General features: G+C 55.2%; 9 protein-coding genes and 1 non-coding gene across 10 annotated transcripts; 8 read left to right on the plus strand and 2 right to left on the minus strand.

The window, feature by feature from the left end:
- Window positions 1-290: 290 nt before the first annotated feature.
- Window positions 291-1,970, plus strand: SPSK_04189 (uncharacterized protein; the record flags this gene model as incomplete). The annotated part of the gene is made up of 1 exon (XM_016731000.1): window positions 291-1,970. The coding sequence occupies one exon, from the start codon at window positions 291-293 to the stop codon at window positions 1,968-1,970; it is 1,680 nt and encodes a 559-aa protein (XP_016586507.1).
- A 577-nt stretch (window positions 1,971-2,547) lies between these two features.
- SPSK_04524 (uncharacterized protein) lies at window positions 2,548-3,310 on the plus strand (the record flags this gene model as incomplete). The annotated part of the gene is made up of 2 exons (XM_016731328.1): window positions 2,548-2,604; window positions 2,669-3,310. The coding sequence occupies 2 exons, from the start codon at window positions 2,548-2,550 to the stop codon at window positions 3,308-3,310; spliced, it is 699 nt and encodes a 232-aa protein (XP_016586508.1).
- Window positions 3,311-5,124: 1,814 nt separating this feature from the next.
- Window positions 5,125-6,069, plus strand: SPSK_10579 (uncharacterized protein; the record flags this gene model as incomplete). Its single annotated transcript, XM_016736928.1, has 1 exon — window positions 5,125-6,069. The coding sequence occupies one exon, from the start codon at window positions 5,125-5,127 to the stop codon at window positions 6,067-6,069; it is 945 nt and encodes a 314-aa protein (XP_016586509.1).
- Window positions 6,070-6,206: 137 nt separating this feature from the next.
- On the minus strand, window positions 6,207-7,187 carry SPSK_04451 (uncharacterized protein; the record flags this gene model as incomplete). Its single annotated transcript, XM_016731258.1, has 2 exons — window positions 6,207-6,859; window positions 6,938-7,187. 2 exons carry the CDS (start codon window positions 7,185-7,187, stop codon window positions 6,207-6,209), a joined length of 903 nt encoding a protein of 300 aa, XP_016586510.1.
- Window positions 7,188-10,154: 2,967 nt separating this feature from the next.
- SPSK_04371 (uncharacterized protein) lies at window positions 10,155-11,320 on the plus strand (the record flags this gene model as incomplete). Its single annotated transcript, XM_016731179.1, has 2 exons — window positions 10,155-10,816; window positions 10,885-11,320. The coding sequence occupies 2 exons, from the start codon at window positions 10,155-10,157 to the stop codon at window positions 11,318-11,320; spliced, it is 1,098 nt and encodes a 365-aa protein (XP_016586511.1).
- Window positions 11,321-12,813: 1,493 nt separating this feature from the next.
- SPSK_11272 lies at window positions 12,814-12,886 on the plus strand. The gene has a single exon. It is a non-coding gene; the product is annotated as a tRNA-Thr (tRNA).
- A 2,424-nt stretch (window positions 12,887-15,310) lies between these two features.
- Window positions 15,311-15,880, plus strand: SPSK_11002 (uncharacterized protein; the record flags this gene model as incomplete). The annotated part of the gene is made up of 3 exons (XM_016737223.1): window positions 15,311-15,596; window positions 15,665-15,750; window positions 15,836-15,880. 3 exons carry the CDS (start codon window positions 15,311-15,313, stop codon window positions 15,878-15,880), a joined length of 417 nt encoding a protein of 138 aa, XP_016586512.1.
- Window positions 15,881-16,479: 599 nt separating this feature from the next.
- On the plus strand, window positions 16,480-17,721 carry SPSK_04341 (gelsolin; the record flags this gene model as incomplete). The annotated part of the gene is made up of 1 exon (XM_016731149.1): window positions 16,480-17,721. The coding sequence occupies one exon, from the start codon at window positions 16,480-16,482 to the stop codon at window positions 17,719-17,721; it is 1,242 nt and encodes a 413-aa protein (XP_016586513.1).
- Window positions 17,722-17,888: 167 nt separating this feature from the next.
- Window positions 17,889-18,155, minus strand: SPSK_04732 (uncharacterized protein; the record flags this gene model as incomplete). The annotated part of the gene is made up of 1 exon (XM_016731528.1): window positions 17,889-18,155. One exon carries the CDS (start codon window positions 18,153-18,155, stop codon window positions 17,889-17,891), a length of 267 nt encoding a protein of 88 aa, XP_016586514.1.
- A 576-nt stretch (window positions 18,156-18,731) lies between these two features.
- Window positions 18,732-19,946, plus strand: SPSK_04354 (uncharacterized protein; the record flags this gene model as incomplete). The annotated part of the gene is made up of 1 exon (XM_016731162.1): window positions 18,732-19,946. One exon carries the CDS (start codon window positions 18,732-18,734, stop codon window positions 19,944-19,946), a length of 1,215 nt encoding a protein of 404 aa, XP_016586515.1.
- Between the last annotated feature and the right edge of the window lie 1,247 nt (window positions 19,947-21,193).

A 21,193-nucleotide genomic window follows, 5' to 3' on the forward strand; every position in this document is an offset into this window, starting at 1 on the left:
TCCCCGTTGCACTCACGTTCGCGTTTTTGGGACACCTTTTCTCCATCTTCCTGGAGATCGTCTTTACATCTTTTGGCCCTTCTTCTCGAACTTATTTTCCCAGTTTTGGAGCGTGCGTGTCGGATGATCACGTCGAGAGAAGTCGGATCACCGTCTTGTTTTTGAGCGACGGAAAGTGCAGCTTTATTTTTGCCTCTTATCTCGGTTGTTGGCATCGTCGATTTTTGCTTGATTCTTTTTTGTTCTCTTGTGCTATTGTCATCTCCTTGCACCAGCCTCCTATCGCCAAAATGCGCATCTACTCCTCCGGGACGATCGACGTCCCTTACGATGTCAACCTCACAGAGCTCCTCCACACAACCGGGCGGCCGCTGCCCGAGTCACATCTGATCGCCGCCGACAACCTGACAAACCGCAGCATATCCCTCGGCGAGCTGCGTGACCGGGCCGGCCGTCTCGCGCGGGGTCTGCACGACAACCTCGTCCCCGAGGATCAGGCCCGGTGGGCCATTATCCTGCCCAACAGCGTCGACTTCCTCGAGCTCTTCCACGCCATTCTGTGGACCGGCGGTATCGTGGCCCCCATCAACTGGGCTCTGAAGGACACCGAGATCGGCCACGGCCTCGCCGTCAGCCGCCCGACCTACATTGTCGCCTACGGCGCCATCCTCGACACCGTCAACCGGGCCATCCGGATCGCCGAGCGCGCGCTTGAGGACGCCGGCACACCTTGGGCCACGCGGCCCATTGTGCTGACCGCCGTCACGCCCCGGCCCGGTCTGATGCACCTGGACCGCGATTTCCTGGCGCCGGTCGGCCACCGCCTGCCCATCCCGCACCACAAGGACACGTCGTCGCGCGTGGCCACGATCCACCTGTCATCCGGCACCACGGGCAAGCCCAAGGGCGTCGAGCTGACCCACCGCAACTACGTGGCCAACGTGCTGCAGCTGTTCAAGCACGACCCGGAGCAGTTCCACTCAGGCGTGCGCACGGTGGCCATCACGCCGTGGGCACACATTGGCATGACCACGATGCCGCTCTTCAACGCGCCCTACATGGGCCTTTTCCACCACGCCATGCCCCAGTACGACTTTGACAAATTTGCCGCCATTGTCGACTCGTGCAAGGCCACCACCTTCCAGGGCCCGCCCAGTATCGTGCTGCAGCTGGCGCGCGCCGACATCTACGACCGCTACGACTTTTCGCACGCCGAGACCATGACGGTGGGCGGCGCCAACTTCAAGCCGGACGTGCTGGAGCCGCTGCTCAAGAAGGCCCCCTGGAAGCTCGTGCAGGTCTACGGCATGACCGAGGCCGCGGGCTACGTGGCCTTCCAGAAACTCAAGGAGGAAGTGCCCGAGGGCGTCGTGGGTTACATGCTGCCCGGCATTGAGGCCTGCCTCAAGAAGCCGGGCACCGACGAGGACGTGCCCGAGGGCGGTGCCGGCGAGCTGTGGCTGCGCGGACCCAACATTACGCGCGGCTACCTGTTCAACTCGGACGCCACGCGCTCGGCGTTCCCGGCTCCCGGCTGGTACAACACGGGCGATGTGTGCAAGATTGACACGCTGGGCCGCATCAGCATTGTCGGCCGCACCAAGGAGCTCATCAAGTACAAGGGCTTCCAGGTGTCGCCGGCCGAGCTCGAGACGTACATCAACTCGCACCCGGCCGTGTCCGAGGGCGGCGTGGCGGCGACGTGGGACGAGAGCCAGCTGACGGAGCTGCCCACGGCGTGGGTGGTGCTGACCGACGAGGCGGCGCGGACGCCGGTCACGGCCAAAGCAGCGCTCAAGGACATCCACGCCAGCATCGACAGCCAGGTCAGCGGCTACAAGAAGCTGCGGGGCGGCGTGTGGCAGATTGCAGCGCTGCCCAAGAACCCGACGGGCAAGATCCTGCGCAAGCAGATGGAGCAGATGCGCGACGGGCCATGCTCGCTGGACAAGCCGATTTCGAAGCTGTAGCTTGTTTGTCTGTGGTGGCGCCTCCTTGATCATTAATACGAAATTCAGCGTCTTGGATACCTCTGTACATAGTAGTAGATTGCTAGCATTCTTTTCGTATTTTGTCCTATTTCCTTTCTTTCACGTCCCTCTGATAATGAAACATGTCCTCTGCATCTCGTCGTTCAAATTGAAAAGCCTTTCGTTGTCATGCAAGAGAAAACCTCTCTCAACGTATCTTGGCGCTTGTGCGTGTTGGACGCCATGGGCACCCCACAAATTCTCCAATTCTCCGCTCAAAGAGACAAGCTGTGCCTGAACATGATCAAGCGCAGGCTGTGCGAGGTGTGGTGTCCGGCAAAACATCCCCGAATCCACAGACTGGGTGGAGTTTGACGTGGTCTACCCCAGACGACGCCCCTCCTCTCGTCTCCCCTCTGGTTGTGTTTGTCCTCTCCCATCTCTGAGAAGGCCGTATAAGACTGTCCTTGTCCCCTGGAGGGATTGAATCCCTTTCTCTGGTTTCTTTTTGGCCCTATGGTCCTTGTTCGCATGCGTCACAGAACAACTTCTACACTTACAATCATTTGCCGTCATCATGACGAAGCTTGTGTTTGCCATCCTGCCCACTGTTGGCGGCAAGGTTCGCGATGAGGTACGTTGTCTCGTCTTCCATATCTACGTAATCTTTTTTTGTTACAGCCCACTCACCGCCCCAGTACATTGCCAAGTTGGCCGCCACGTCGGCCTACGCCAAGGCCCACGAGCCCGGCGTCCTCACGTACGCCGTCTGCCTGCCCCGCGACGAGGCCGACCAAAAGACCATTTACATGATCGAGGCCTACGCCGACCAGGCCGCCTTGGACGCCCACATGCAGATCGACCTCGTCAAGGACATGATTGCGTGGATGGGCGGGCCCGCGCCGGTGCTGGAGGGCGCCCCCACCGTCCTCGTGATCGACGTGCTCGACAAGGTCGACCACGTCGACGGCGACGCTGGCAAGTTTGGCCTCTTTGCGCGGCCCGCGGGCGTGGCGGCCGCCGCCGACCCGTACATTGTTGTCGGCGCGCTCGCGTACAAGGACGCCGCGCTGGCCGACAAGTCGCTGGCGTACTGGGCCGACGTGGTGGCGACGACCAAGGCGGACGAGCCGGGCTCCCTGGTGTACGCGCTGGCGCGCAGCGCGGCGGAGCCGGCCAAGCTGTATACGTTGGAGGCGTACGAGAACGAGGCATACTTGTGGGAGACGCACGCCAAGAGCGCGGCGGTGCAGAAGAATGTGGCCGACACCAAGGACTGGCGGGCCGGGCTGACGCACTACTTTCTGAAGCAGGTGCATGGCTTCCTGGCGCGGTCCTAGACGTCGGCGTTGCGCTGGCATCGTCGTACCGCCTTGTCGACCCTGATTTGTTGACTAAACTTTTGTACATAGAGCATGAACCAAAAGAACTTGCTGCCCTTATCGTCTTGGTTGGTGTTTCGTACACGACGCACAAAGCACCATGACTGGCAATAAGCGAGTCAAGACAAGGACTGAATCATTTGACGCTAGGATAATGATTCACCGGTGTTTGGGATTAGCACTGATACAGTTGTGGCAGGCGTTGTGCAGATGTTGGTGTCAAGCAATTGGAGACTTGCGGGTCTCCTAGTCAATAAACGGCAGCTTCCAGTTGTGTTGTCGTCAGCCAAGGGCTGCGGCTGATGGACGAAACAAAATAATGGGAGTATTAATGTTAATAAAAACAAACGAGGTCGGCTGACGGGACATGCCGAATCCAATACCCAGCCGTGTCTAGACGAGGCTGTTGTCGCCAGGCTCGCGCGGCTCAGAAGGTCATGATCGGCGGATTTCTGGCTTGGATTGGTCCGCCGTGGGTCTTGAATATGACGTTGGATATTGGTTCGGTTCGTCATTGTGCCGTTATCGTCACGTCGCCGGTGCATGGCTGCCTCGTGGCTTGCGGGTCAGGGCAGGAATTGGATGGTTCGCATAATTGCGTAAGACGTATGTCGTACACATAAATACGAAATACTGGCTGTAACCTTCCTCCGGTCACTGAAACGGAAATGATGGTCGATTTGGTGTTTGGGAGAAGAAACCAGAATTCCGAAAAAAAGACGTAAATAAATTAATAAAAGTAACAAAACAAAAATGAAAAGGGAAAAAGAGACACGATGCGAAATGGAAATCGTTTGCAGCGCCCTTACAATCCGACGCGTCTCATAAGTGGAAAATTAGCTGGACTGCAGAACACTGGATGTTGTCTTGAAAAGTGCCGTTGCAAAACGCGCAGAATGACACGGCAAATTCTCCACCCTTCCTGCCGGCACCGGCCGACGTCATTTAGCGGGGAAGGCCAACCAGCGCGGCAACTGAACAATTACCCGACGCGGCAATCGCGAATTTGCCCTTTTCGGACCGCCACCGCCAGTTCAAAGGCCGATGACAACAAGTACGGAAGGAGCAAAGGCCTCACAGGCGCATCACAAGGAAGACACATACGACGTGCTCACAGCAGCGCCGAATTTAGGAAGAAACAACCCAGACGATGCCGGCGGTGCCGAAGGCCGACCTATTTGTATCTTGTAGAATGATAACTAATCAGTTTACTAGCAAGCCGTCGGACCAAAGCAGTAAATGTCACTCCGGGCAGTAATTGCCCAAATCAACGACAACCCAAGTACGACTTACAGTGGCTCGACTCGTGCCTTCCTCGACGCGAGATAGAGAGCTCCTCGCGGAAAGAGCCCAGAACGGGAAAGAACTAGGGCCAAACACGCCAACTGGACCACTGGACCACCGGCCAATTGCACCTGCCCCGCCTTTCGCGACTGCCTCTCAGCGGCGATTGTCCGGCATCGCTCGATTGGCTCCGATTCGAAAGAGTTGGAAGGAGTCTCCTTCAAATAACGACACCATCCAAGTTCCTCATCTGTTTCTCTCTCGTTATTTTTTGTTTCTCGCTGTTTTATTACACAACGTTCCCCATTCCCATGCTTCTGGCTCGCCTTGTCCCCCGGATTTCGAACATTTTCCGTGCATTCCCTTCCGCCCCGGCCATTTCTTCGGCGACGTTCTACCGACCCCTTTTCAGTCCAGTCCTCACTCCCGCAGCAATACGAACAATTCCAGGAGCGAGAGCGTTCTCTTCTACAGCCATTGTCGCCGCCATGAAGCTCCTCTACCCCACCTCCCTCAAGCTCGACGTGCAGAGCCTCGAGGGCTTCTCCGTCAAGCTGTACCCCTACGACGTCACCAAGCCGTTCCCCGACGAGCATGTCGACGCCGAGATTCTCGTGACGTGGACCAACACGGCCGCCAACTTGAAGGACGGTGCCCAGCGCCTGACCAAGCTGCGCTGGATCCAGTCGCTGGCCGCCGGCCCCAACGACGTGCTCAACGCCGGCTTTGATGCTTCCAAGATTCCCGTGACGACCGGGTCGGGCCTGCACGACCACACCGTCGCCGAGCACACGCTGGGCCTGCTGCTGGTGGCGGCGCGCCGTTTCGACGAGATGCGCGACTACCAGCTGCAGGGCAAGTGGCCGGGCCACCTGGGCGGCGCGCAGCCCGACCGCCCGGCCGGCAAGTTCACGACGCTGCGCGACGCCAACGTTGTTGTGTGGGGCTTTGGCAACATTGCCAAGCGGCTGACGCCGCTGCTGGTGGCGCTGGGTGCGCACGTCAAGGGCGTGGCGCGCTCGGCGGGCGTGCGCGACGGCATCGAGGTCGTCGGCGAGGACCAGCTGCCGGCGGTGCTCCCCACGACGGACGCGCTCGTGATGATCCTGCCCGGCAGCGACTCGACGCGCAACGCGCTGAGCGCCGAGCGCATCAAGCTGCTGCCCGCGCACGCGTGGGTTGTCAACGTGGGCCGCGGCACGAGCGTCGACGAGGCGGCACTGGCAAAGGCGCTCAACGAGGGCCGGCTGGGCGGTGCGGCGCTGGACGTGTTTGAGACGGAGCCATTGCCGGAGGCGAGCGAGCTGTGGAAGGCCAAGAACCTGGTGGTGTCGCCGCACGCGGCGGGCGGCCGGCCGCAGGGCGCAGAGGCGCTGATTGCCGACAACCTGCGACGGTTCCGGGCCGGGCAGCCGCTGAAGAATGTGATATAGACGGTGGACGGCGTGAGTATATAGACAAAGGAGAAGATGATAAAGATAAAATGATAAGTGACAAAACATATACATTACGATTGATACATTACAGACTACATGGCATGCATTAGCGATGGTGGAGTTAAACACTCCCACTACGTCAGGACAGCCAACAGCATGCCCGCGACGGCAAGCGACCACAACGCCCAAGCCCCCTGTGACTTGCTCTTCGACGTGCCCGCCGACGCCGACGCTGACGTTGACGTGGACGCCGATGTGGTCCCAGACACAAAGCACCCTGTCGCCGTACCCGCAGGCACTGTGCTCAGCACCTGCAGCGGCACCGACGCCGACGACGCGGACGCCGCCACCACGAGCCAGTCCGACGGGATGGCCACGACACCGTCCACCCCCTCGATCCCCGCGCACGCATTCGCACAGGCGGCCGTGCTCGCACTCTCGCTCGTCAGGTTGGTCGACTCGCCAAACAGCCGCGAAAAGCAGTTGTCGACGCACGACAGGCTGCCGCACGGCACGTACGCACCCGGAGCGAACACGGTCGAGAACAGCTGGCTGCGGCCGGTGGCGTTGGCCAGGACGAACGCGGGCGACAACGGCGCCGACGACGCGCCGCCAAAGACCGACCCGTCGGCCTGCAGCACCTGCATGCGCAGGGCGAAGCGACGGCCCGAGCCGTCCACCGACGGCGGCACCGTAAACGGCACGTGCACGTCGGCAAACTGGATGCGGTCGCTGTACACGGTGATGCCGGGGATGTCGCAGAGGGGTCTATTTTGTGTGAGATAGCCTAAGAAGTCATTGTCAGTATGCGAAACAGCAGAGACGTGTCACGGGTACGGGGCATGCTCTCGACCCTGTTACGTACACTCGGACGTCGCGTTCGACACGGACGTAGTGTCGCGGCCGACGACGGCCAGAAACACTTCCAGGGCGCGCACGGCGCTGGTGTCGCTGTTTCCGGAACCACGCAGAGTGCCGGCTGCAATGGTGGCCGTGCTGGGCACGCCGGCCGTGACGGTCGCGGGGACGGCAAAGAAGGCGGATGTGGACGCGGGGGCGGACGAAGAGGCAGACAAGGAGGCCGAGAAAACGGATACAGGCACGGCGTCAACCATGACTGCGGAGGCCCACCAGTCGGGCCAATACAAATATGGACCGTCGTGAAGCAAAGGAGGCGAGTGTGAAGTCGACCGTGTTCAATTGTGCGCGTTGGGCGATTTGATCACAAACAAGAAATGTTGACATACAGAACCGCGTCGCCAGCAGCACGATGTGCAGTGCGTCCCGCGCCTAATTTCCCGTCGAGTCAGGTCACATCGTCCGCTTGTAACTGCATCGACCCCAAGACTGCGCAGAGCTGTGATGACCCCCGGTACAGACGGCATCTCACTGCTCGCCAGTGACAGTAGTCCCCACCTTTCAGTGAGCGTCAATTGTGACCAAAACTGCAGCACCAGTAGTCGTCATCACAGTCGTTGAAAACAAGAGACGTTGGTTGAAGAGTTTGGCAGTCACGATGTTCATTTTGCGAGAAGTAGGAGTAAGCAACTCGTTCTTTTGGAGACCGCTTATCTTTTTTCCTCTTTCTTTTTTTTTTTTTTCGTTGCACTCTTTTGTGATTATAAAGATTTTAATTGGGAAGTGTTTTTTTTTGCCAAGCGTTGTAATTTATTTGTTTTATTACGTCTAAACACTGTTATTTACGAATCGTATATTTCTTTTGCCATAAATGTGCACAAAATCCACGTTAACCTCGACTATTCCAAGCATCAAATACAACTTCAAGGCACAACAGTTCTGGGGCATCTCGAAATAGCACATTGTGAGGCGAGCCTATGCAGGTACTCAGCTTCCTCTGTTGAAACAATTTCTTGAATAATTATCCAAGGATTTATCTTAAGACAGCCTAGCAAGTCAAGGTTTTGGCGACCGATAAAAACTACTGGTACTACCAACATTGTGAAACTAGTATGACGAAGGGTTCCCTTTTCAAGGTCAACACTGCACGCTCGAACGGTGGAACGGTTTATGCCCTCAGAAACGCATAAATCATGTCTCCTCGCGGTGCAACTGCACTTCCACGAATAGCAATGACTGACGCGAAAGGTCCACCAAAGGTGTCTAAACTTGGCAAAACTTGACCTCGCTACCGATACCCTTTGGAGAGCGCTCTGACTGGCAGGGGAGAGACGGGCTGATAGAAGCTGGTACCTGATAGTCCCCATAGACGCAACCTCTTTACTTGGAGCAGAGACACGGCATTTGTTGACTGGCGATGCTTGAAATACTTGGCAGGTTTGATTTTACTATGGGGAAGCTTGCAGGCCGGGAACTTGTATTGTTGACGAATATTGGCGCGTGAAGAACAACTTGATGTGCTCGGCCGTTGTACAAAGTATGAGGGAGACGTGTGACGGAGTATTCAAAGGTAACAACGTGAAGGGACGATGAACGATACTGGAGAACAGCGCCCAAATACCCAACAATCAGCAGAAAAATGAATAATAAACAATAATAATAAACAACAATCGACAGCAAAGCCAGCAAAACCGAATGCACGTCGATGAACCTCATTTTGCAATTTCATGTCGCTTTACTGCATAGTACTCTCTTTTCCCTTCATCATATTGTCTTTTTGCTGGCAGCTGTTTGTCGCCGAGCGAGGTGGCCGCCTTACAGACAGGGGTCAGGTCCTGGCCTGGGGATCGTCTTGAGGGTTTCAAGCCGTTTCAGAGCCTCAACAGGACCCCGAAGCCCACACTGCAACCAGGAAAATGGCGTTTCCGACTCCTTTCGCACCTTTCTCGGGTCCGTCGTTGTCTTTAGTCCCCTGTCGATCTGCTTCAATGCCTCTTTTTTTTATGTATTTATGTATTTAGCGCATTCGCATTGGCAGTCGATCAAACAACATTCAACCAAAGTCGTGTCTGCGCCGCCTCTGGCACCCACGACGCGCTGGCTCCAGTACGACGTCAAATCAGGATGCAACGAGACAGAAGGCGGTCTTCTTTGGGTGCTTGCGATTGGTGTAGCCAACTTTTCTCTGCACTTTCGTGCCCAGTTGGCATTTTCTCAAACTGTCGACGACGCAGGGAAAAGGGGAGTTATAGCATCTGAAATTCATAAAGATATAACAGAAGAGCAAAGAATTGCAATTGGGATAGAAAAGGGAAAATTGGGACAATAACGAGAGAAAGAAACGAAAGTCGAAAAGTAAGAGCTCGTACTGAGCAGAAATAGTGAAGGAAAGGAAACATATGTACTTCGTTCGTAGGCAAATGCACGTTTACCGACAGGCTTACCAACAGACTCAAATGCTACCGACGCTGTAACAAACCACCGCCTACACAAACCCTGTCGTCATCGTCACTGATGCATCGTAATCGAATACTGTTCGTAGTCAAGTTTTGAACCTGTCAGCCAACCTGCCCAAAATAGCCAGGTGAGGCAGCCGCCTGCACATTTCTGTACATCTCCTGGCCTCCTGGCCTCCTCGCCTCCCCTCCTGGCCTCCTGGTCATGGTCGGCCTCCACCCCAGAGCCGTGGAAAGCACCTGGCCGAACCCTGAGCGACCCTGGTCCGTTTCGAGGAGAACCGAGACGACTTTTTCTGTAGATGCCCTGTTTTTGAGTGTCTGTGTACTCCGTAGTGTCGTCTATGCACGTTTGTGGTATGCAGGTTGTTTGTGTGCACACTTTATTGAAATAGGCGGTGCTCGCAGTCTCGACACTCTGCACATCTCGTCTCGTCTCTTCTCCCCTCCCCCGTTCTCCCTCTCTCCCTCCTTTCTTTCTCATCTTTTGATCATTTACCCGACTATCGACATGATACGAACCGTCTAAACAGCTGTTTTTTGAAAACAGGTTGCCGGTCAACATCTTCTCTTCTTCTTGTCCACTCTTCCCTTCTCATCATCTCTGGTAGACTTTTTTCATACGCCTTTTGACCTTCAACTGTTTTCTTTTAATTCTATTTTTCGCTTTTCTTTTTTCTGTTACTTCATTTTTTACTCTCGTTGCTCACCTCTCCGCTTATTCGTTGCTGTCTTCTTTCGTTACTCGTTTTTACATGTCCTCTCATAATGTATGTTTTACGTGATCTCCTCGGCGGCGTGGCGGGCACGCTCGGCGACTTGGGTGCCGGCGCCGGCGCTCTCGTCTCGGGCCTCTTGCCTGGCGATTCAACTGCACCGACGAGTTCAGCAGCGGCTGCTGAGGCTTCTGTGGCTGCAACGACGACCAGCGCTGTAACGGCAGCGCCAACCGAAACCGAAGCCGCTACGACAACTGCTGCGGCAGCGACGACAACGGCCGAGCAAAAAACAACGGCGACCGCACGGGCCCCGGCGACGACTGCTGCATCGGGCGCTTCAGGTACTGACTCTGGGGTCACGGGCAACTCAGCCAGCGGCGGTGACGATACGTCCGACACCGGCAACAGCAACAACGGCAGCGGCTCCAAGGATAACAACAATGGAAAGGGCGACGGTAACAATACCAACAACAACAACAGCGGCAACGCTAACGCCAACGGCAACGGAAACGGCAATGACAACGGTAATGCCAACAACAACGGCAACGTCAGTAACAACAACAATGATACCGCCAAAGGCGGCGCGGCCGCGACGACGTCGACTACTAGCACCGCTGCTGCTCCGACTGCCGCGGCAACAACGTCCACGTCCGACACGGCTGCCCTGCCGACTACCAACGGCGGCGCCATTGTTGTGACGCCGACGACAAGGTAGGCCAGGCCTTGACCGCCTCTCTGCGCAAAGTAGAAGTACATGTGCCTCTTGCTGACAACCATAGCCCTTCGGCCACGCCCACGTCGACGACGACCTCCTTCATTACGAGCAACGCCGTCGTCACCGTGTCTGTCGCGCCTTCGAGCAACGCAGGCACCACCACTCTGGTCGTCGACACGACGACGACGACGCCGACCCTGTCCGGGACCGCCGAGACCGCCGCGACCCAGTTCCCCATGTCGGCCATCGCCGCCACGTCCACCCCGACACTGGGCCTCGCGTCCGACAGCACGTCCTCGGGCGGCGGCATGAGCAAGCCCGCCATGGCCCTGGCCATTACGGCGCCCATTGTCGGCGTGGCGCTGGCCGGCCTGGGCATTATGATGTTCCGGCGGCGTGTGTCGCGGCGGCGCAACCGGGACTCGATGCCGTACGACGAGGAGTTTGAGAGTCTCAAGAAGAAGCACGAGGAGAAGTTTGACGTGGGACACAACTATTAAGGAAGTCGAACAGTAAGAAAATGCGAAGCATTTTTGTACCGTCTCTGTCATTCCTTTTCTTCCATTTGTCTTCCTTCGCCCCTCACCTCCTCACGAATTTATTTGATTTCTCCAATCTGCTAGCGGTTGAATTTGTGCCTTTTTGGTTTATTTTCTTTTGTCATTTTTCTAATTTGTTTTGGACGAAAAAGATGGATATACAAATACATCAGAGCCCCCATAGTCATGCTTCTCCTTCATCAAATACACTGTCTCCTAACGGGAGGAGCCATATTGCATCTGCACATACCCAGCGAAATAACGAAATCAACTCGTATCGTTAAATACTGTGACTATGACGAGGCATGAGCACGGTTGGATCCGCTGTAGAAGCTGACAATCGTACAGTGGGTCGACAAAAGTGACGCGCCTAAACCAAAACGTATTTTGTGATAAAACTGCCTTTGGCTGCACATTACATCCATATAGTATAAAGAAAAACTCTAAGAAAAGCCTCACTATAATATCCTTTAATTTGTGATTCTATTGATGTTGTTTTCAATAGATTTCAATATTAAACTGTTACGTGGTGGGAAAAGTAAAACTATGTGTTATTTTTAACTCTGTGTTATTTTTAACACATTTTCTCGAGTTACTTCACTAAAAGTGAAATTTAAAAATAGTTAAAAAAATAATTTAAAGAGTACATATTTATTTTCAGCCATTTCTTTAATTATAAAAAAGACTACTTGTCGATTGGACCTTTGGGTAAAAATTGAGAGTTCATACAAAAGTGTGCAAAAGTGCGATTTTTGGTGTGATTTTGGAATGGTTGCGTCAGTTTTGTCGAGTCACTGTAGCCATTCTTAACCTGACCTCTCATCGTAACTTTCAGAGCGTATGTTACGCAACCCACGACGCTTTGGCCGCTTTCTCACCGGCAAAAACTCCTGTCGATCCCTCGGACGGGCAGTTGCATTGTGGTACTTTTGCAAAAGGTCACTGGTGGCAGACGGCAGATGCAAAGGATTCCCACGAGATAACACAGCCATCGGTCGATCGCCGTCTGAAATAAATTCCATGTGGCATCTTTTGTCGACTGTTTCCCGTCTGTGGCGCAAGAGTACTTACTTCAGAAATCACCCCATTCACTCCATTCACCCATTCACCCCACAAAACGGCGGCGGCCCGGTTCTGTTAAATGTACAACACTACAACATAATGTGCCGTAAAATAACGCGGGTTAATGCGTCTGAGCTCTGCCGTCTTTTCTTTTCTTTGTCCCGCGTCTGCACGGCCAATTTATCTCTCCGCATTCTTTTATTTCGGACCCGACTGCTTGGAACGGTGGTTTGACAAAAGACTTGGTTCATCACGATGGCAACCCAAGTATGATCGTATGAGGCTGTGGTCATCAACATAACTCAAACTCAACTTGTACGTTGCAAGGACGCCAACGTCGACACTCTCCTATTTGAGACCTAACTAGAGGCGCTTTCTCACAGTAACTAAACGCCCGGGTAGCACAGTGGTAGCTGCGCCTGCCTAGTAAGCAGGAGGTCCGCGGTTCGATCCCGCGTCTGGGCAACATTAGTTTTATTTTTGCGTCTTGCGAGAAAACGGAGGTTAGATGTTTCTTGTTTTTCTTTTTGTTCTTTTCCTTCTTCGTCTTTTTTTTTTTTTTTTTTTTTTTTTTTTTTTTGTTTTCTTCGATATTTCCCCCCTTAATCCCGTCACACCGCATCTTCTTTCATCTCCGATCCCATACCAACGCTCGCCGATCTTGAGCGCATCACGCTCGCCCCTATCGACAGGATCGCTCGCGAGTACTGGATCGAGGGCGCCGGCGAGAATGTTACTGTGTGCGAGGTCCGGCGTGGCGAGCATGTGTCTGGGGCACTGGCGCTGGCTGCCGACTTTGTGTGGGTGGGCCGGCAAGCGCTGTGAGGGCTCGCCTGCGGTGGGCAGACTGGTGTCGACCGAATTCTGGCGATTCTACGCAAGGAGTTGATGCACCGTATGGGTCTGACCATCCGTGCCAGGCTCAATGCCATCAAACCCCCGTGCCTACAGCTGGTGGGCGCAGGGGCGAGTGCGGAGATGCAAGGGACTGGCACGGAATATAATGAGCCAGACGATATTGATGACGACAACGGCATGTTTGTTTCTGCCAGATACCGTGGAGGGTTTTGGGACTTTGCACGTGGGATAGGCCACCAAGATCGTCAAAATCGATGCCAAATAAGAAAACGAGCATGGGTGCCACAAGAACGTGAGATACATTCTAGTTGGTGCCTCCCTTTTTAGAGTTCCCCGTGCATGCATTAATTCTCCAGCAGCTTGCTAGTCTTTTCTCTTCAACAGACGATTGGCTGCCCTTCATTCCCACCTCATTCCCGCCTGTCTCACCGTCCCTCGTCAGTCACACAAAGTGTGAACGGTGAGCACGAGGCACAATGACATTCCGATACGGAGTGCACAAAGTGGTAACGGTGTGAGCACGAGGCGCAATGGCATTCCAATACGGAGTGCAGTGAAGAAGATGAATCCAATCAACACAGAGTACGGCACTTCATAGCATCCGAGGGATAGGACGAGGACGTGGGTGACACAGGAATAAGACGAACAGTGGAGACACGGACATGACTCGCCATTTGGACATGCCAGCCTGCTTGAGCATGCAGGATCTTCAGAACTGCGTCTGTGCACTTCCGCGTGCATTATGCAGCCGTACTAGATCCCGATCCAGTGGTTCTTTGTGCTTTCGTGTGCAACCTGCAGCAGATCGAGTCAAGCCATGGCCGTGGGCCAGGTTCGATGCATACGCATACAGCATCCGAGGGATCATCCAAGCATGACTCGCCAATACTTGCCCTTTTGCACCCATCATGCCCATAATTGTAGATGGCGTGAGATTGAGGGCGTCTAGGACATGTCGGCCATCGTAAGGGAGTGACCAGGTTGAGCCCGGGCTGTGAGCCGGAGCAGTCGCCGACCTAGACGACCGTCCACACACACCTCATGGCAAGACAAAGTGGATAACTCTGCCAGCCCTCACTCATCCGGCGGAGATTGGATATACACCATCTCGGTGGCACCACGGTACGGGACGAGAGAAACAAACTGGGGATATTTCAGTGGTATTGTAGGTATGTGATATTTGTTTCATCGCTGCTGTTGATGTTGTTCGTTTTAGTTGCAGCCTTACCACTCGCTCGGGCGCTTACCGTTTATTGCATTCTTTGTGGATATGCGCCACTGGGGAAATTATGTGTTTGCAAAAGAAACAAAACGTCTGCTTCAGTCACACGGTGGGTAATGGTTCATCGGCACGCACAGAAAGAGAGTGGTGTAGAGTGAAATATGAGTCCAAAGTCCAAGGGAGATGCAAAAGATGAAAAGAATACAAAGTGAAACAGGCAGATATGTAAGGCGACGCGATTGCCTTGCTGGCCAAGTCGGCATCATCTCCCTCGGACCTTTCTCTCTTCCTACATTGCCATTGGATACCAGGTCACGGTGTCCGGTGGGTGCGGAAGTCGATGCAACCTGTTCCAGGTTTTCAACTTGGTCCGTAGCCAACGATCTCTGTATACCACACCTCCACTCCCCTGGATCTACCACCCACACGTTCGGTGAATGAGAGACATTGAGAGGGAAACAAGTGTTTTGTGGGAGTACAGAAGTCTGTGCGAAATTGCCACTTCCTCTCGTAGAGACAGTTGGCAAACAGACCACAGAGGGCCATCGCCAGAGACCCGACGGATTGTTTACTGTCAGCATTCTCGGTTTACTCGTCACAAGCCTCTTCCCAGGGCGAGAGTTGTTGGTGTCTTCCTTCCACATCCCCAAGTATAAAGTCCACGCTTGTCGCTCTCTCTCCTGTCACCGTTTTACTTCTCCTCACCAAGCTCCCAGCCTCCATCAGCTCAGCACATTCAGTCTACCCTCGATTCATCTACTTATACATACCGTACTCCATTCACATCCACTCTACTTCCACTCATCAACATGAAGCTCCACGCCCTCGCTCTTGCCGCCATCTTTGCCACGGCCATGGCGTCCCCTACTGCCGAGTCCTCGGGCGACGGCTGGGGCAATGGCGGCGACGGCGGCGACGGCGGCGATGGCGGCAACGGCGGCGGCGGCGGCGGCGGTGGTGGCGGCGGCGGCGGCGGCGGCGGCGGCGGCGGCGGTAGTGCCAACTACGAGGCTTGCCCATCTGGCCTCATTGGCTCCTACCCGCAGTGCTGCACGGTGGACATCCTCAACGTCCTTGACCTAAACTGCAAGCCGGGTAAGAAACGACGGAGGCAAATCAGAATGAGGCAAAACAAAACGAGAACATATGACTGACATGAATAGTCCCTATCGTCCCGACGTCGGCTGCTGAATTCGAAGCCGCCTGCGCTTCCGTTGGCGGCGTGCCCGAGTGCTGCACCGTTCCCCTTGTATGTCTTCCCTATCCTTTCCTTCTCAGAAGAGCCTGTTCATCTACCTCGTTTTGTCTGTATACACGTCTTTCTAACGGATTAGGCCACTCTTGGTGTGCTCTGCGAGGTTCCTCCTGGCACTGCGTAAGTGGCGCTGTCAGACGTCATCGTCAACCATTGTTGCGGGTTCTCTCCGTCCCAGAATGGTGGTCCGTGGCGATGAAGAATGGTGCGCAATTGGCCCGGGGTGCAAGACAACGATGGCAACGATTGGGATGCACTCCTCTTTCTTTTCTCGTGAAAGCACTCGAAGCTTATCGTCTTTTTTTCCCTATCTTTCTTTTTATTCTTCTCGTTCTTCACAAGTATACGATTGTTTAGAAAATCTAATATGTCTCCTACACGAATGCTTTCGTATTTATTTTCAGTTTTTTTTGCAGCATAGCTGCCATAATATACAGAATAACTGCAGTACGAAATAAATCACCCAGACTTTCACCTCATTCGTCGTTGTAAGTGAGGCTGAGTGGGTCCGATGACGTAACAGGTGCCAACAGTGCCGAGACGGGGCGGGGCTGCCAGGTCAGGAACCAGCCAGGACCCCTTTTGTTAGCATCAGGCACCAGGAACAGGATCTCGCATCCCAGATCACAGCCCATCACAGTCCATCACAGCCCATCACAACCATCACAACCATCACAACCACAATCACAGTTCCTGAGCAATAACCGCCCATCTCATTACGTCATGGCCCCCCACAATGGCCTCGTGCACGCCAAGGAGTACGACATCAAGGACAGCAACGTCGAGCTGATTGGCACCGACATTGACCACCGCGTCAAGTACGCCTCGGCCGCCACGGAGCCCGCCTGGAACAACGGCGTCGTCGGCGTGCAGCCGGGCCTCTTTGTCTGGCGCATCGAGGACTTCCAGGTGGTGCCGGTGCCGGCGCGCGGCGTCGGTCTCTTCTACGACGGCGACAGCTACATTGTGCTGCACTCGTACCAAGTCGGCCGCGACACGCGCACCCCTACGCTCGGCCACGAAATCTTCTTTTGGCTCGGCAGCTACACGTCCCAGGACGAGGCCGGCACCGCCGCGTACAAGACGGTCGAGCTCGACGAGTTTCTGCACGGCGCCGCCACGCAGCACCGCGAGCTGCAGGCGAGCCCGTCCGCCGCCTTCCTGGCGGTCTTCCCGCAGCGCCTGACCATCCGCCGCGGCGGCGTGGCCACGGGCTTCACCCACGTCGAGGAACCTGCTGAGGCCACGCCCTCCAAGAAGACGATGCTGCTGCGCGTTTTCAAGCAGCCGGGCGCCCGCACCGACGGCGGCATTGTCGTGCACGAGGTGCCCGCGCAGCCGACCAGCCTCGACGACGACGACGTCTTTGTCCTCGACGCCGCCGGCAGCGACGCCCTCTACGTGTGGCAGGGCCGCCGGTGCAGCCCCATGGAAAAGGCCAAGGCCGCCGAGGTCGCCCAGGACCTGCTGACGCCCGCACACACGGGCGGCGTGCAGGTGCTCGCCCAGGACGAGGGCCGGGCCGGCGTGGTGCTCCGTCTCCTCGCACAGGAGGCACAGGGCGGCGGCAGCCTCGAGTCGAGCGCCCGTGCGGCGACGTCGTTCCGGTCCGACCGGCCGGTGGCCTCGACGCGGTCGAACCAGCCCCCGCGCCCCCAAAAGCTGTGGCGCCTCAGCGACGCCTCGGGCCAGCTCTCGTTTGACCTCGTGCGCGACGGCGCCGCGTCGCTGCGCGACTTTGACGGCCGCGACGTCTTCTTGTGGGACGACGCCGGCCGCGAAGTGTGGGTCTGGGAAGGCCGGGGCGCGAGCGCGGCCGAGCGCGCCCAGTGGCTGCGTGTGGCCCAGGCGTACGTGCGGCAGCTGGCGGCGGGGGGCGACGAGGGGTATCTGACGCCCGTCGCCAAGGTGCGCGAGGGCTACGAGAGCCCGGCGTTTCTGCAGTCGCTGCAGGCCGCGGCGTAGATGGAGAGGACAAGGGGGGTTTACGAGAATCACACATTGTGGACAGGCTTGTATTGGGAACATTGGTCGTTGTGAAAGAACAAATTTTATTTTTATAGGAAAACTCTTGCAGGCGACAAACACTCGCCCAAAATAAATCAACAAATGGCCAGCATTTGCACTACGTCTTACATGTTGCAACAGTCACACTCGTCGCTGTGGAAGACGTCCGCTGTCTGCTCATTGTCCATAAACAAAGACGGATAACGGTAGTTGATCACAAAGCCGACGGCAAGGAACACGAGAAAGAGCGGCGGGTTCATAATTAGGACCAGCACCGTGCCCAGGCCAAGGAGAGTCATGACCACGCAGAATGTGAGCAGCACCCAAATCCACCACAGGAGGAGGCAGAGGGAGACACAGCACAAAATGGCCGAGGCAAGGAACTGGAACATGGCTGTGAATGGTGGACAAGGGGAGTGTGAGTGTTTGTCTGTTGCTGTTTGTTCCTTGAATGTGTCTGATAACAATGCAGCAATGGGTAAAAGCAATATTGGGCAGTGCTGTCAGAGATTCAAGGAACGGCTGTCGTTGTGGTTGTTTTTGAAAAAGAGAAAGGGAAACGTTTGTGGTATTTTGGAGCGGCGGCCGATATTTATACCTTTGCCCTAAGCGCCATGCTCGTTTTTGCGGTTCATGGACAAAGGTGCTGGACAATGGATTATTTCGCACGAACAAGATGATCGTGATTGTTGTCTTTGTCCGAAGTTAAGAATGCTCCCAAATCTATTTCTACAACTTAGACAGTGAACAACATTCATGCTGTGGACGAATGGCTGTGGCAATTCCCTGAGTCGTGTCAATTGCAATTGTGAACAGCTGTTGTATAAAAACCACCCATATTTCATGATCATGAGGCGTGGATATGAACAACATTTACGTCGCATATTCCAGCAACGAGAATCGATACACACACACTTACACACACACACACACATACACATCTCAGGCGCATCTCTTCCTTCAACACAATGCAAAGGGGATCCGTCAATATAGCGATTCGTGCAAACAACCTGCAGATCATAACCGGTCGTTCTTCCCATAGATACGGCAACACCCGCGGCGCCGAGAGCGCGCGGATGAGGGAGGCTGCCTCGGATGGTGACGCTCCTAAGCGATCCTATCCTGACACTGGCATCGATGCCGGCAGTTTTCAGGGAAACGGCGTCCTAAGGCGGATAACCGATGTAACCGAAACTTCATCTACTTCGGAAGCTTCGTATGTGGCTCAATCCGAGGCCCAATACGCCGAGGCTGAGTACGACGACCAGTACGACCAGTACGACGGCCAGTACGGTGACCAGAATCCATTTCAAGAAGAACCAGGGCCACAGGTCCACAGCCCGACCTTAGATCGGACTCAACGGTGGGAAGAGAGCGACGGCCACCACTCCGGCCGACACTCCGGCCACCCTCCTAACCGACGGTATAGCCAAAGCTCGTACCCACTACAGGACCCACGCCAGCCATACAGACACCATGGCGCTGCGTGCGAGGTTCCCAATGAACATCGGGATGCATACGGAAATTATAGGTCGCCATTTTCCGGCCAACCGGCTATGACAAACCCCCATGGAACATTTGTCCGCGGAGGCACGTATACGTCTCCGCTGACACAGCCTCTACGCATACGCGACGATCCTCGCTTCAATATAGGAATGGATACTTCCATTCCGGGCATTGATAGACAATTCGCCTCCTTAGGCCTGTCAGACGACTTACGCTACGATCAACGACCCAGCCAAAGCCGTTTCCATCATCGCCCCCCGCCAGGCTTCTCCTGCCGAGGCGACGTCTATCCCGCGCCGCGAACATTGCATCGTGAGCTGGAACCGAGTGGCTTTTATAACGACGATACGCCTATTCCGGTCAAGAGCGACGATGGGACCGATAATTGCAGTATACTGTGCGAAGACTCCATCTCCTGCGTTGGTAGACATCGCCGTGCACATCGCAAGAGCTCGAGTAAGTCCCAGCCAAAGCCCCGACACAAGGATCATGACCGTAATTCAGACCCTACTGCTCGGCCACGTTCAAGAGAGCGACGCGTACCCCGTCCGGCTCCGGCAGAAGAATGCAACCTTCCGCGTGCTCCGACGCCACCTCCTTTCGAAGACCCGGAGTCTGCAGCGGCCGAACGGACGTACTACGGCCAGCATGCAAACCTCGCTGGCCGCCACTATTGACGTGGGAGATGAGCGTACTTATCGTAGATGCTCGAGCCTAGGCAATCGATATAGTCAGCTGCTGTTATCAGTTACCGGTATCTGTGCAGCTTCTGTGCAGCTTCTCTCCTCTCTTTTGTTTTCTTTGTTGTTTCTTATTTGCATTTGGAGATAAATATAAAATAAGCCACATTTTCATCTTTAGGGACCACCGTACTATCATGCAAGTGACCGTAGCATCCAGCTAGTAAAATGTGCGCCGGCCATTTCTCTCTTTAGAGCTTGCACGCCTCACAACGCAGACTGAGAAATTGTCTTTTCCCCACGACAGCCAAGTCGCTTCAAGCCGCCAAGACCGCCGTAGAGTGATCGACATCGCGTTCCGCGAGTGTTTACTTGTCGTATTGCCGTATGCCTTACCCAGCGAAATCGAGCGAAGACTGCTCCGTATTTTCTGGGAGCCAACGCCGTCGAGCGTCCGATGTCCAGCATACAGCGCCCAGCATCTCGCAGGACGACGAACGCCTCACAGCGTCTGTCTTGAACGTGTCTCTTCGTTTCAATCGTCAGGTGTCTGTAAAACGAGCTGTTATCAACACAGCAGCTGGGCCTTTGCCCAGCAGTGTCGCTTTCTGAGGGAAGCTGACTGTTTCTTTCTGCTCTTGGCACGCCAACTGCTACAGCGGCGCACAAACACACCTCGTCATGTGCCCGTGTCCACCAGCTTCAAGACGGTCCAGAGTGGCCCGAGATATCGAGTCAGTCGTGTAAGCCGACGTGCGTGGCCGAGTTTGTGTGTACTGCAGAGTATGTAGAAAGCGACGGAAGTAGAACGTCGTCGACGAGACCCGGCCTCTTTTGTGCCATGTCATTGTAATCCCAGCCGTTCCCTGGCCTCACTTGAGACGCTGTCGAGTTTGAGTTGCGTTTGACATGCAGCTAAAACCCACTAAATCTGAGGCACAATCCGTGCGGCCGGATGGGGTCCACTTTTCTCCTTAAGGTTTTCCACTAAGAGGCCCGAACCCCTGGCGGGCCTGGCCAGGCCTAAATGAGGAGCCAGACAGAAGGAGCGAACTGCCAAAAAGGCCCCTCAGGAAGAACGAAAGGAGCTAACATCAACTTAGCCATTCTCCGTTGCTTTCTTTTTCCTCCCACGACGACACCTTGCATCGCACTCCACGGACAGCCAACATGCCGTAATTGCACAGGGCGGCTCTGAAGGCGCGCAGCCTCAACCGGGCCAGAAGTCGCTTCCACTGCCGATA

This window comes from Sporothrix schenckii (assembly GCF_000961545.1).
Source record: "Sporothrix schenckii 1099-18 chromosome Unknown Cont46, whole genome shotgun sequence".
Lineage (NCBI taxonomy): Eukaryota > Fungi > Ascomycota > Sordariomycetes > Ophiostomatales > Ophiostomataceae > Sporothrix > Sporothrix schenckii.